This window comes from Calonectris borealis, chromosome 8 (genome assembly GCF_964195595.1).
Source record: "Calonectris borealis chromosome 8, bCalBor7.hap1.2, whole genome shotgun sequence".
NCBI lineage: Eukaryota > Metazoa > Chordata > Aves > Procellariiformes > Procellariidae > Calonectris > Calonectris borealis.
Window position 1 is genome coordinate 19,843,190 of NC_134319.1, and position 13,790 is coordinate 19,856,979.

The window sequence follows — 13,790 nt, forward strand, 5'->3', positions numbered from 1 at the left end:
ACCGTGCTGCCGGGAGCGTGTATTCCCGGTTATGGGAGAGGATTATATACGCCATTAGATGAAATCCCGTTTTATGACAAAGGCTAAAATACTATTTATGACAGTATGAAATACTGTTATTGAGATGATGAGAATTCATACAAAGCACAGATTAAAAGCCTTCAAGAATTTCAAATTTTAATTCAAACTTTCGAGTTTCTCACGGAAGGAAACCCCACCTCTCCCACATTGATGCAAAAGAAATTATTAATGAGATAACCTGATAAAACGTTATGCTATCGTTGACTCTAGAAAAATAAGATTATCATGTCTTACAGTTATGTCTTAAAGGGTACTTTTCTACAGCAAGAAAATTGTTAACAGTTTACAGAAAGGAAATAAATAATTATCCCATTAGACCAGCCTATACATTGTTTTAGCACAATTCTTGTTTTGTAGCATTTCAATTTATAAAACTGAGCACACATGCGAGTAACACAATACAGAATGTCAACAGCCAAACACAGAGACAGAATTTACAGATAGTGGTTAATCATCAGCAGCACACAACTCAAAGCTGGTAGGGAAGTTTAAAATGAAACTCGCATGATTTTGAAACTGATACATACTGACCCAACACTAAAAAAAGACTACATTAAGAGAAAAAAAAATTCAAACTTTTATTGACGCATTACTAGTTCCAGTCTCCCCCCCCCCCGCCCCCATTTATCAAAAGAGCTGAAGAAGTCCAGGAAAATTGCCCAGTATTTGCCACCTACAGATAAGATATTTGAGGACTCAAAAGTTATCTTGAAAAAGATTCATCTTTTAACTTAGTGGAATGGATTATAGGAAGGTGACACTCTAGACACTGCCTACAAGTATTCAAATTCCATTAGCTGCCTACATGACAGAATTTGAAAGATGTTGGTGAAAATTCTTTCCCTTACAGTCCAAAGCTCAAAATATGTACAACTAAGTTAATGAGTACTACTAGTATGAAGCCCTCTCCTGCCTGAAATCAAAAGGAAAATGAGTATTTTAGACACTCAGTGCCAAGCTCCTGCCGAACTATAATTTGAGCTTTTGCTATCTATTCTGATTTAAAGGCCAAGGAAATGAAAAGGCCTTTTCGTTATAAAGACTACATTAAACCAGAAGCCTTGCCTTAGCTGCAGCAATCTCTCTAGGATTCAAAAGCCAGTGTGCTAAGCTACTGCCAAACAGAAACATACCTAACTTCAAGCTAACATTGCTTGCATCATTTCTGAATGGCACTCAAGGAACAGTTTCCTAGGGAACCCCAAAAGAAGTCATCCATTTTACACAATCCTTCAGCTTCAACATTTACAATCTGTTCTGACTTGGCCGATTCTGATTACGTAGCTCACAAGTATCAAAAAAACAAGCCACAACTGAGAAGACGACAGGCACAATTCAATTTTTGATTAACAGATTTTTTCATCCCTCGTTTTCAATTCTTATTTTAAACATTCACACAATAATACATTTTCCATTTCAAACGGTAAAGATGCCATCACACTTGTGCAAACACTAAACAAAACATATTGAGGCACAAAGAAGCCAGAAGGAATTCAAGTAACAGTCAGAAAGTAATTTGGAAGATGCATTTTTTCTAAATCATAGAGGTCTTTTACACTATATTAAAAATAAACCAATTTTCCCATCCATACAGATTAAACAGCTGACTTGCCTATATGTACATACCAAGTAATGAGATACCAGTTTAATTTTTTTAGGTAATTTTTCATAAAAGATGACAATTTTCTACAAAAACTAGTCCTTGAATGCTTGAAATCTATGTATCTACCAGACAAGTAACTATTATTTCAGAGAAATTCATCTTTTTAAAATAAAAATATATAAGTTTCTCTATACTACCTAATGGCAGCTAAAATATAATGATAATTTTACAGTGAACTGGTCATACAAAGAAAAATATTTTAAACTGTTTCTCTATAGATAATTTCAATTAAAAAGAAACAAACCCAAAATATTTCATATTTTAAATGAACTGGACAATAGGTTAAGAAAGAAAAATAGTGTTAGAACACTGCAGACACTCCTGCTGACACCACACTGAATAATTACAACTTTTGGTCTTTGTTACAAATGCTGTAAAAGTGTTTCTATGAAAAAAGCGATGTTCCCCTAATCCCCAAGAAATTAAAACAAGTAAGCCATTAAAAAAAAAAAAACCAAACAAAAAAGAAACTGTTTTAAGAGGCATTTCTTTTAGCTTGCATGATATAGCCTTTGGACTTGATAATTCCTCTGCTTTTAACAATGACTGAATACCGGAGAAGCCATAAAGGAATCCACTCGTGTGCTTTCGTGTTCTGGATGCTTTCCTGAAGAACTTCTTGGAAGCTTGCTTCACAAAGTAATTCTGAAGTTAAAAAGGGATATTTATGCTTTAAATAATGTCATGTAAACAGCTGCAAAAAGCAACACTTACTAAGAGAAGCCTTTTCCTACAGTCAAAAATCTTAAGCAGTGCCAGATACTCTACAGATCCACTCTTGCAGAATGCACGCAGAGTAAAAGCAGCTGAGTGTTACAGAAGAAGTCCTCAGGACACTTTTTTTTGCAACATTGAGTATCTCCCACAAAACTAACTAACTGAGATCTCTACAATATCAAATGGAGTTGATGATCAGAGCCATTAGCAGGAAAAAATGAAAATTAAATTTGAGAAGCTAGCTAGACAAACCAGAAGTGAATAAAACATAAGGCTGAAATCAGCAAAGTGCTGAGCATTCTCAGTTACCCCTGCAGTCACTGGAAGCTCAACATTTATAGCATCTCCCATAACTGGGCTCATAATAACCATAAACCCAGAAAGCATTAAGGAAAATGGGCTTCAATGCCACAAAGCAGAAAAGGAAGGCAAGTACAAATCCTCCTAGTTTTCTCTGGAAAGTCAGTCAAGGGAATAATCTCTTTGATGAGGAGTATTCCCAAAAGATAGTCTCAATACTCTTTAGCTGACCATGACAGAAAAGTTAAGCTTAGCAAATAATGCATGAGGGAATCACTACTTGCTTTGTTTGCTATCCAAATCCTCTTCTTCATTTCATGACTCTCGATAGAGAGTATTTATTAAATCACAAGTTGCACTTTGGACTTCACAGGACATGGAAATTGTCCTATTGAATGGCAATTCATCTTGTATGCTGTCAGAGCAGTGCTGATATATGCTCAAGCACTGATGAAATTAATTAGTTGTAACAGTGGTACTATAAAGCATGTACTTCATAAATAGCGTTTCATATACTTTTTTTCTTTGGAGGGGGGAATGGGAAGAAAGGAGAAGGAAGGAAAAATATGATTATCATGAATAGTTGATCATAAGGAAGAATGTAGGGAAGGAATGAACTAAATACTGTTTAAGATTTCTCCCTTACAATTCCAGCAAGATATTTAAGGCATCATTATAGTGAAGAAGATTAGATCATGTTTGAGAGAAACTAATATCCCAGAATATTCTAGGGAGCTGGTAACTCAGAATTTTAGAGTCTAAAGGAAAGCCTCCAAGTCCTTCAATCATTTAGTAAATGAATCACGGCACAAAATAAGTAAAGAATTGACACCAACTCTTTTTGTAATAATGTTGTTTTAAGAAGTCACTACTTTGACAGAATCCTGCTTAAAGCGTAATAATTTTACATGTCTAACATTACCAAACTATCAAAAATCAACTGACCACCAACATTTCTATGCAAGCTATTTCACAGACAAGTTCTGGGCAAGTGGACTTTCATTTGTCGTTTACCAGCCTTCAGCAATACAACTATCATTTCATCCTATGTTTTGTGGAAATAAGCTATTTTTTGAGCATAGGTAGTACACATTTCTCAGTAGTTTGTTTTTCTATTTACTTTATTTTCTCTGATTAAAATGATTTCAAGAAACTATCCAAGGCTGGAAGATTGCCTTTTTCCCCCCTTTCTTGAAGCAAAAGCAAGAACTTAACAGAAATATTTTATAGAGGAGAAACTTTTAGAATCCTTTGTTCAGGATTCAAATGTAATAAACTTTGAAGTTCAGAGAAAGATTATTCCCAATTTTGTATTGAATAAAAGCATTTAGAAGTCTTCTGTTAACTTATCTGGCAAAGCCTTACCTTTTGGGTCATTGTGGGTTAACAGCTGAATGTCAAACTGTTTTGCAAATGCTGTGAGATCAGGTGGCATCACACAACAGGAAGCTAGGTTCACCTGATTACTACTTGGTTTCACCTGAAAGTAACAGAATTCTTTTATAAGAAAAAAAAAAGTACTTATTGTAGTTGTTTCCCCCATGACCTTTATTACAACAAAAATTTTGCTTTGAACAATCTACCTTTGACCATTGTTTAGAGGTCTGAACAAGGCTAATTAATTCTGCATGATGCTGAACAAGCAACTCCTACATCTGCTATTTCCTCCAGCACAGAGCCCAAAACAAGAATAGGATCTAACTTCAGGTGCTGCCAGAGCAAGATGAGTACAAGCCCATTCTGGCTTCCTGTCTGCTGTGCTCCCTAAACAGCAGCAGGTTTTTTTCCCCTCTCTAGTGAAAACATTACAGGGACATTAGTTTGAAAAAGACTTCAAATAAAAAATCCAAATAAATTTTTGTTAAGGGTATATAATTTGCCGCCTTCCATGCCTTCAGGTAAGTGCCTAAATTAAGTTAAAAGGGACTCTCTTCCACTGCTCATCACAAACGGACTCCTCCTCGGCTCATCACAAACTGTATTCATGATCACCATGCAGGTAGTCATTAATCTTCTCAATTATCCTCCTCTCAGTGTACACAAAATGAGGAGCATAAATTAGGACTCTCAGCAGGACTTCTTATACACATATAGTATGTTCACATACCACAAAAGAAATGTCATAAGAGGTGTATTCAAAGAACTAATAAGGAAACAATAAATCCACGAGCTTACATGAGCATGGACACTAGTACAGATCTCCATCAATCAAATGTTAAAAGGCAATTAGTCACATTGGACAACAAAATATTGTGCCACTTCATTCATAGCCTGTCTTCCTCTTTACATTTAAGCTTAGCATTCAAACAGCATTTTTCCAAGGGGAAATCCCTCCATTCATAACACAGCTTAAAGTGAAAAGTTATGTTTTCAGAGTCACTGGAATAAATCTGAAGGTTTAAGAGTACCGTTTATACTACTTCCTAAATATAAAAGCATTCAAAACTCAAATCTTCAGTACTTCAGAGAACCTGCTACTGAACAGACCTGTGGCTTCCAGCCTTTGCTGGTCTGTACCTCAGAACACTGAACAAGTGACAATCACACTTTGAGCCTCCCCCACCTCAAACAACATTGTGACCGTCTATAAGATGCTGAAAATAACAGGCTAATTAATATTTTGTATATAAACCCATTTATAACAGAACTTTTTAACAATGTGGCAGCCAACAAAACAACAGTTATTCTGTCCTAGAAATGCTACAAGTAGGAAGTTTGTTCTCACCTGTGCCCACAGATACAGCTGCTCTAACAGGGTTTTATCTAGGTCAGAGGTACCTATGGCAACAATCTTTTTGTTTTGAACTAGATTTTCCAGTTCTTGCCAATAAGGTTGCAAATACTCCAAAGAGAGGCTAGTTCCATCTTCAACGGGAGCTGGGGCAATAATGACTGAGTCTAACTGAGCAACTCCGAGGGCAGAACATGCTGAGGAAAAAGAACAGAGACACTGCAAAATCTTTTGTGAGATATGAACATAAGCAGTATGACTCTTCAAATTCAGAAAAAAACACACCTCCTGCTTCATTCTGCTAGCTTCCCATTCATCATTTGAAACTCCGAGTGTATCATCAGTCAAGGATAGTAACACAATGTTTTTAGCAAAGAATCAAACATACAGCTGAAGGCCAAGTTTCAACTGTAGGTCTTGGAGGAAAAAAAAAACCAACCAAAACCAACAAAAACCCTACCACCAAACAAAGCGTGAAGCTTTTTTCTGCTTTTCAATGTTAAAGCTATATTCTTCTCTGAAGACAGTGGTGACACACAATTCTTGATTCCTTCACTCCCAGTTTCTTCTAAAATTTGTAACTTTCACTCTGAACTATAACTCAAGTACAGGGCATGGACTAGAAGAACTATTTGATACATGTGAGGAGTTAGTCTAAAAGCACACCGAATATGGAGATTTATATTGCCAGACAGAAGTGGAAAGTCTTGCAGTATCACTGAGCTTTAGGAAAGATGCAAGTCATGAGGCCTCTTCTGCATGGCAAAAAGAATAAAACTGCGTAGCTAAATAAATTATTTTCTTCTGGAGGAGGATTCTATCAATGCATTTTTAACAAATGGTACTACAACTTACAATAAAGACGCTATTAACTGGGGTATCAATAGAAAAGAATGATATCTGACCCTTTGTTCTTTGGTAACCCCTTATGCCCAACAATCTTCCAAAGTGGTAAAGTTCAGTGCTGCTCACAATTAGTGCTAATTAGGTTAACAAAACTTTATGTATCAGTACAACCATTGTATTGTATTTTCAATAAAACTTAACTATTTCATAGGCTGCTTGCAGCATTGGTTTATTTTCTAAATAATCTCTGAAATACTGCACAGTTAGTAGCGAAGTTCATCATGTTAAAAACAACTGGCAACTAATAACAACTGTAAGAACTATTGTATCACTGTTACTAAAACATCACATGCTATTCCCTTTTTAACAAGTTTTGTGTGAAAGAATAAAAACTTGCTCCTGCTTGGAGCAAGGAATCAGATTTGAGTTTCTGGACCCAAGGTTAGAGATCCACATTTAATAACTTTACTGACTGAACTAGTATAAATAGACTCGATCACCTAAGACTCTCTTAATAGGAAAACAGGATATACTTCTGACAGTCACTAAATACGCCTCTTAGATGGAAAAGGTTCTAATTTTAATTTTCAATACTAAAGTAAAAAAGAAACCCTACCAGAAGTTTGAGTTTCACACTTACCCAGGTCAACTGCATCTCTGATCGATGAAGAGTTTGATCCAACGATGAAAAGTTTTGCTATTTTCAAAGAAACTGGAATCAATAACTAAACAAGCCAGCTATTATTAAATACATAGCTATTTACTTTTGCTATATACACTACTTAAGAGTTCTTGGGTAAAGGGTTCTTAGAATATACACCAATTACTTCAAAAATCGGAAAAAAAACCAACCTTCTGAAAGGTAACTGCCCAATAAAGACACTCTTCTCAAATTTCAAAGTTGTTGTGCAATCTCAGAACAAGAAATCATCCAGTTAGATGATCTAATAAGCTGTAAAGCTAGGACTTAAGCATCACAATACTAAGCAATAACTGTAACAACCTGTATAAAAACCCCAAACGTAATAGTACAAACAGACCTCTTCACAACTTACTGAGACTCAAAATGTACTAGTGTTAGTTTGGACTGCCTCCTTCAAGTTCATCATATTCAACCTGGAAAAATTATGCAAATAAATGTGCTTCCAAGGCTATTTCTTCATTGCACTATTATCTGTAATATTTTGCTTCAGAAAAATCAAAGATTCACAAAATACATTTAAAATGTCTTGAGGGGATGCAAGTTAAACTAGAAAAATGCCGAGCTGCTTTAAAACCTGAAATATGAATTCAAGTCTTTCTTAGCAACTTCTAGATTACTCAAAGTCCAACAGTGTGCACTGATGTCATTTGACTTTGCAATTACAAAACACGGTGGAAAAACTATACATATATGAACATCCCATTAATGACTGCATATGAAACCTTTTCATGCCGCCAGATTTTTGACTACATTCTTACCTGATACTTTCAACTCCTCCCTTTCTTCAGGATTTATTTTTTCTATAGCTTGAGCTACAGTACATTCCAGAACCTCCAGTATTTCCTGTAGTAAGTACATGAGACTTAGGAACAACTCATCAAGAGGAGACAGTAATTTAAAAAAAAAAAACCCAAACAAACAAACAAAAAACCCCAAACAAAAACCTTACAGCAGTTAGAAACAAAAATAATATAAAAATGCAATGACAGAAAGTAAGTAACCCAATGCTTCTTGATCTCTGAGGGGAGGTCAGGAAAATGAAGCTATATGCCTCTAATATAAAAAAAATACAAATTACTGATGAGAATTACTGGATTAAGATTTAGTAGTGTTCTGATTTTCTGATGTGAACAGATCACCGTGCCAATTCAAACTGCCTTGCTTTAAAAAAAGCCTCATGACCAGCTGAAAAAAAAACATTAGGGGTTTTGGGTGTTGGGTGGGAACATCTTTGCATAAAAGTATTTTGTAATTTCAGTGAAGCCTATGAAAAGCGTACAGTGAAAATGCTGTAAAATACAGATTTAAAACGATAATTTTGAAACTAAAAATTAGGAAAGTTTCAGAGATTTCACCCTCTGACCTCATTTAAGACTAGGCTGACATCTCATGTCAGCTGGCACAAGGTGACTTTTTAAAAGTCTTCACCTACATGAGATTTTGTATTATACACACACACACCACTCCGCCCGCAACCAAGAACTCTTTGGTAATTTTTGCTGTCCTCCCAAAAAATCCTCAAGTGAGTCTTCGAGTTATTCCATACAGTCAGCATTTTAAACAAAAGTTAACTTTTTTTTTAATTACTGGAAACCAATGTAATTCATAAAAGAATTTGGAATTATGCAGTTAACATGTTTTGACAGTAAGACCTAGCTTACACTAAATAATTAACTTTAAATGGATCATTACATCATACAGAGACAAATGTTTATTTATGTTCTCTTCTTGAGAAATCATTAGATCTTCCACAAATCATTCAGCAATAACTGCCTCCTCACACTCCAGTGTACAATGCAGCAATGTGCAGTTGATGCCACCATTACACAAGAACTTGTAATAAAACCCAAAGAAACGGTCAGGGAAGTTTTTTTAGATTTTTTTTTTTTTTTAATTAAACATGCTAATATTTCACAGAATAAATAATGGGAACCTATCACTGCTTTGCTGAATTTCAGAAGCAATAGTGAAAGAGGAGCAGACAAATACACCAACATCTTGATGTCAGATGCCCATGACTGTGGTTTTAAGAATTATGTGGAAGTCTTTAGTTCTTAAGGGAAAAATTGCCACTTCTGCATCTTCAGAAATATTTCTGAGACAACCAAGGCTATGCTTCAGAGTTCCCCTCCAAACGGGATGATCTTCAGCTATCCAGTTTATCATCTCCATAGTTTAGATAATTTTTACAAGCATGCTAGCAAACTTCTAAGGTACACAGAGTATTTTTTTTGTTGTGATTGCCCCAACAATTATCTTGAAATCTTACACACCAGGACTTTTATTTTGCTAATAATTGTCTTATTTGCCATCAACAGGGTTCTTTACTGAGGTATTTCTTAACCTCTCCAAATTCAGTAAATATTAAAAATAAAAATAAAGAGGGGTTGAGAAATACTCTTTTAAGATATCTGGAGCTGCGGATACTTTTACAGAAATTTAATAGATTCATTTATATTTTAAAAGGTGTAACCAACTATATATTTCTCTGTTTTCACATGTAACATGGATAACATGCATAACACCTCTCCTACCTGATTTAGATCTTGTCCAATCTTTGAGCTCCATTCAGTCAGCGTTTTCTGAATGCAGTCCCGCACCTACAAAATATTTTTTCATATTGCAGTGTAGGTATGTTATAGTTGCACAGAAATACAATGATTCATAGGCATGTAGGACAGACAGAGCAGGTAAACTAATTACACCATTCCCTTAACCACAGAAGATTCTTTCTTCATAGCTTCCGTCTGAAACTTGTTCAAACCAGTTTACTTACATATTTTCCTCTCCTCTTTCACAAAGAGTTTTAGCAGTAATACAAGTACTGTGCTTCATTTATTTCTCAGACCAATGCCATCTTTAAAGGAAAGAACAATGCTAAGCAAGCGAGAACTAGGGTGTGGGGTGTTGGGGTTTTTTTGCGTAGCGATTCTTAAGTTACAGTGTAGTCAGATAATAGTATACATGCTGTGACATTGTTAGAAATGAGACTTCACAATCAATCACTAAATACTCATTATATTAATTACTTCTCTTTCCAAGATACATCTGGCCCTTTTCATTTACTGCCTACCTATTCCACTGTGCCAAACCACTAATGCTTTTAAGTCCTTCATTACTGAAGGGGGAATCTTCAGATCCTACCCCACACTTGCATTTTTCCTGCATCCACAGATGCAAAACAAACTTGACTAGGATTCTGATTATGGATTTTCTGGAACATAGTAAGGCATAACTATTAAGTCTAAATCAGCTAATTAACTGCATATTGTACCAGTGCTTCAGCTGTACCAATGCTCTAGCTTCCCTCTGATACATCTCGGGAGTTGCTACCCTGCAGGCTAAGTAAATGTACTGTTAAGATTGGAATCTGCCACAGGTAGGAGCACTTTCATAAGCTGCTGCTTTACTTCACTTTTAGTAATATATTTTATACCTGTGTGGTTATCTACTTTTTGTACCATTAAATAGCAATTTCCTGTAACAACGTTAATTCAGAGCGCAAAATATCATGCACGAACTAGAAGCCAACCTCCCCCCATAAAACTGGATATCATAAAGTTTAAGAGATAATACAGTAATAATACTTTGTGAACACAAATTCTATAGATTCTTTCGCAGCCATTTAAAAAGGTATGAAAAAATAACTCCGTCAAAAGGCAAGATCCGACTCCCCCCCCCACTAAATAGCTATCCACAATGCTGGAAATCTTTAGCCTATTTTGATGCAACTTATAATGTTATCTTTTCCTTTTTGAGGGAAAGCAAGGCAGTGCTAAATATGTATACTCTATATATTGCTACTTTGCAAGTCTCAAAGTTTGTACTTCTACTGTCATTAGTATGCACAAGCCTGTCTCCAAAGCACACCATTCCCCTGCCCTCAACACATGTGAAAAGCGCAGCTTGACTGCTTTGACCAGCTTTTCCAAATACAGTTACGTCCCCAAACTCCTAATATTAGGGTTCATAATTTGCAAAATTTTAGCTTACATTCTGCCACTGAGAACTATATACACGCTAACTACACAAATAGAAGAGTTAAAAGCCAATTTATTTCTGATAATTAATGCCAATTATTTGCTTTTAGAATTCCTGCAATTCTGGAAAGCAGGTAGCCTTATGTTTACATGCAGATTTCTGTATAAACAAATGAATTTAAATATCTTTACTGATTAGTTATGCACACTGGTCACTCTTTATTTAACAATCCTCCAGAAAAAACTCACACAAGGGAGCCCATTACGATACAGCTATCTCTTTGCTACAGAATCTAGCCCTATTTCACACATATCACAGAATGTTGTAATAAGTAAGCAGGCAAAATAAAGTTATTACCACATGATAACTAAATAGAAGTATGATGAATTCTTCCTTCTTGTTACATCATTCTCCCAGTCACCTTTCTTACTATTTGTGTATGATTAATATGCAATCAACCAACTTCTAGATTATCAACAGTGCCATTACATAGCAATAACCAGCCAAAACCATAGTTCTTCTGATTATTAAATGACTATTTTCAAATTACTGGGTCATGACAAGACAGCAAATACAGTGGTTTTGAAGTTCATAGCCACAGGATCTCCAGACATTTTATCAGGATTATTCTAAGTGTTGACACATACTGCTAAAGGTAATAGTTTTAAAATGGTGATTAAAAAGTTCTTTCAACTTTTTAACAAAGAATGACAGCTATACTCTTTAAAGAAGACAGCAATGACTAATTTTCCTAAGACCTGTCCCCACCAAGAAATTACGTTACTTTCAGGTTAGAAGAGAGAGTTTTTGTCATTTGTAATGCAAGCTCCTACCTATTCATATCTTTCTCGTGCTAAAGAAGTCTCAGGGATCTCCTTTACCATTACAGACAGTACTTAAACTTGTAAGCGTTTTAATTCTTCTTTCCCCGAGAGAAGCAGCACGCTCTGGTTTCTTCCGAAAGAGACTCAAACACAGCAAAGTGCTGCCGGGGGCGCGGGGAGCATCTCTGCGCTGTCGCTAGTGGGGCTGGTTCTGGCTGTCACTGCCGCCCCGCCGCAGCCGCACTGCTGGTCTTCCCGCGCACCCCGCCGTGGGTGCGCTGCCCGCCGTCAGGCGCTCCCCGCCGGCCCGACCGACTTCCCGACGGGACAGAACGCACCAAGGAGACGTTTAAAGGGAAAAAAAAAAGCAGCCCTCTTCGCCTCTCGCATCTCGTACCTCGAGAGCGCACGCGCGGTACGGCCACGGGCACGCGCGGCACGCGTGGAGAGCAGGCGGCGCCCCCGCCCGCTGCCTCCCGCGGGCACCGCCGAGGCGGCCGTTAGGGCGATTAGACCCTTTTCCCCTCGATGACGGACACCAGGCTGTGCTGCCCAGCGCCAGAAAAACACACCCGACTCCGGGTCATGCTTCGATCGCTCGGACGTCCCCGCAGCCGGCGGCGGCGGTGGGGAGGGGTAACCCCGCGCTCCCCCAGCCGCCGCACCGGCCGCTCGGCGGCGGCACGGCCCACCCCGGCCCCCCGCCGCGCAGGCGCCCGCCGCAGCCCGCCTCCCGCCTAAGGGCGAGCCCCCGCCGCGGCGCCCTGAGGCCCGCCCCGCTCACCTCCTCGCCGGGGGTGGCCGGGCATTTCTTGCGCAGGCAGCCCCAGTTGAGGAGGTTGCCAGTCTGCAGGGTGAGGGTGGCCGCCCGCTCCAGCAGGGCGCGGGCGCCGTCCGTGCCCATGGGGAAGCCTGCCGCTGCGGCAGCCGCCGGGCTCTCCGCGACACCGGGCAGCGCCGCGCCGTGACTCAGCACAAATAACGGCGGCGGGGGGATGCTTTGTAACCGTCGCCGGTCACATGGCACGAGGACAATGGGCGGCGGGGCGGGCCCAACGCGGGAAGGAGCGCGGCAGCCGGGCAGCACGCGCCCCGCCAGCGCCGCCTCACGATCCCGCCGCGCGCCTGCGCGCCGCCCCTCACCAGGCGTTTGCGCTCACCGGGCAGCGCCCCCTGGGGGCCGGCCACGGCGCAGCACGCGGGGCGGAGCGAGGCGGGGCGGGGCGGGGCCTTCCGAGAGCGGGGGTTGGCGGGAGCAGCGGGCCGAGTGCGGCCCGGCCCGGCCCGGCTGGTGCCGCCGCACTCCGGGAAGGTTCGCGGAGGGTCGCGCCGCGCCGCGGGAGAGCATTGGCGGCTGCTGAGCTGGGGTCCGTGTCTCGGTCCGGGCCAAGGGGGCCAGCGGCCGCAGGAGCGGGCCTCGGCGTCGCGCCTTGAGGAGCGCCCGGGGTAGACGTGGCTCTGCCGGGCAGGAGCGGCCCGCGCTTCGGTAACAACTCCGCTTCGGCCCCCGGCGGCGGCAGGGGAACGGCTGCCGGGCCGGACAGGGCTCCCTGCGGGCGCCAGGCCGCGGGTCGCCCCGGTGGGCCCCATGCAGTCACAAACATTACTTACTTAGGTGCTCTGCAGGCTTAGTGAAGTTAATGAAACCATCTGAATTTTAGTCATGACGCTTTTAAGTAACAGATAGTCGATGACAGACACTGAGAAAAAAGGCCCAGAAAAGGAAACCAAATGCTTATTTAGTTTGGTTATGTTTACATTTTGATGAAACTTAAAACTTAATGTCAGGGTATAACTCTAGGTTTACACCACCTGATTTCAGTGGAGACACACTGGGTGAGACTTGAAGGATTATGGTTTGGGGATTTTTTTTAAGACCAGGTGGCTTCTGGAAAGCCACACTCTGAACGTTGAAGTCCATCTGTATTGGAGATTCAAGGTGGG

General features: G+C 39.8%; 1 protein-coding gene across 2 annotated transcripts; it reads right to left on the reverse strand.

Annotated features, from left to right (window-relative positions):
* Nucleotides 1–151: 151 nt before the first annotated feature.
* On the reverse strand, nt 152–12,970 carry GCLM (glutamate-cysteine ligase modifier subunit). 2 transcript variants are annotated; one of them, XM_075156328.1, is made up of 7 exons: nt 12,631–12,968; nt 9,576–9,641; nt 7,800–7,884; nt 6,979–7,035; nt 5,487–5,689; nt 4,127–4,241; nt 152–2,389 (listed from the first exon to the last, which is right to left on the reverse strand). In XM_075156328.1, exons 1-7 carry the CDS (start codon nt 12,748–12,750, stop codon nt 2,220–2,222), a joined length of 816 nt encoding a protein of 271 aa, XP_075012429.1. In that variant the 5' UTR covers nt 12,751–12,968; the 3' UTR covers nt 152–2,219. The 2 variants fall into 2 exon arrangements, with proteins under 2 accessions (XP_075012429.1, XP_075012430.1); XM_075156329.1 differs by lacking the exon at nt 7,800–7,884 and having other exon boundaries at nt 5,487–5,711; nt 12,631–12,970.
* Nucleotides 12,971–13,790: the final 820 nt, after the last annotated feature.

Bases quoted from the DNA above. Each gene is read 5' to 3' on its own strand.
- GCLM (XM_075156328.1), bottom strand. From the start codon at position 12,750: ATGGGCACGGACGGCGCCCGCGCCCTGCTGGAGCGGGCGGCCACCCTC. The intron at 4,242-5,486 runs GTGAGAACAAAC...TGTTACTTTCAG, and splicing joins AGCTGTATCTGTGGGCACAG to GTGAAACCAAGTAGTAATCA. The intron at 2,390-4,126 runs GTAAGGCTTTGC...TTTTAACTTCAG, and splicing joins AACCCACAATGACCCAAAAG to AATTACTTTGTGAAGCAAGC.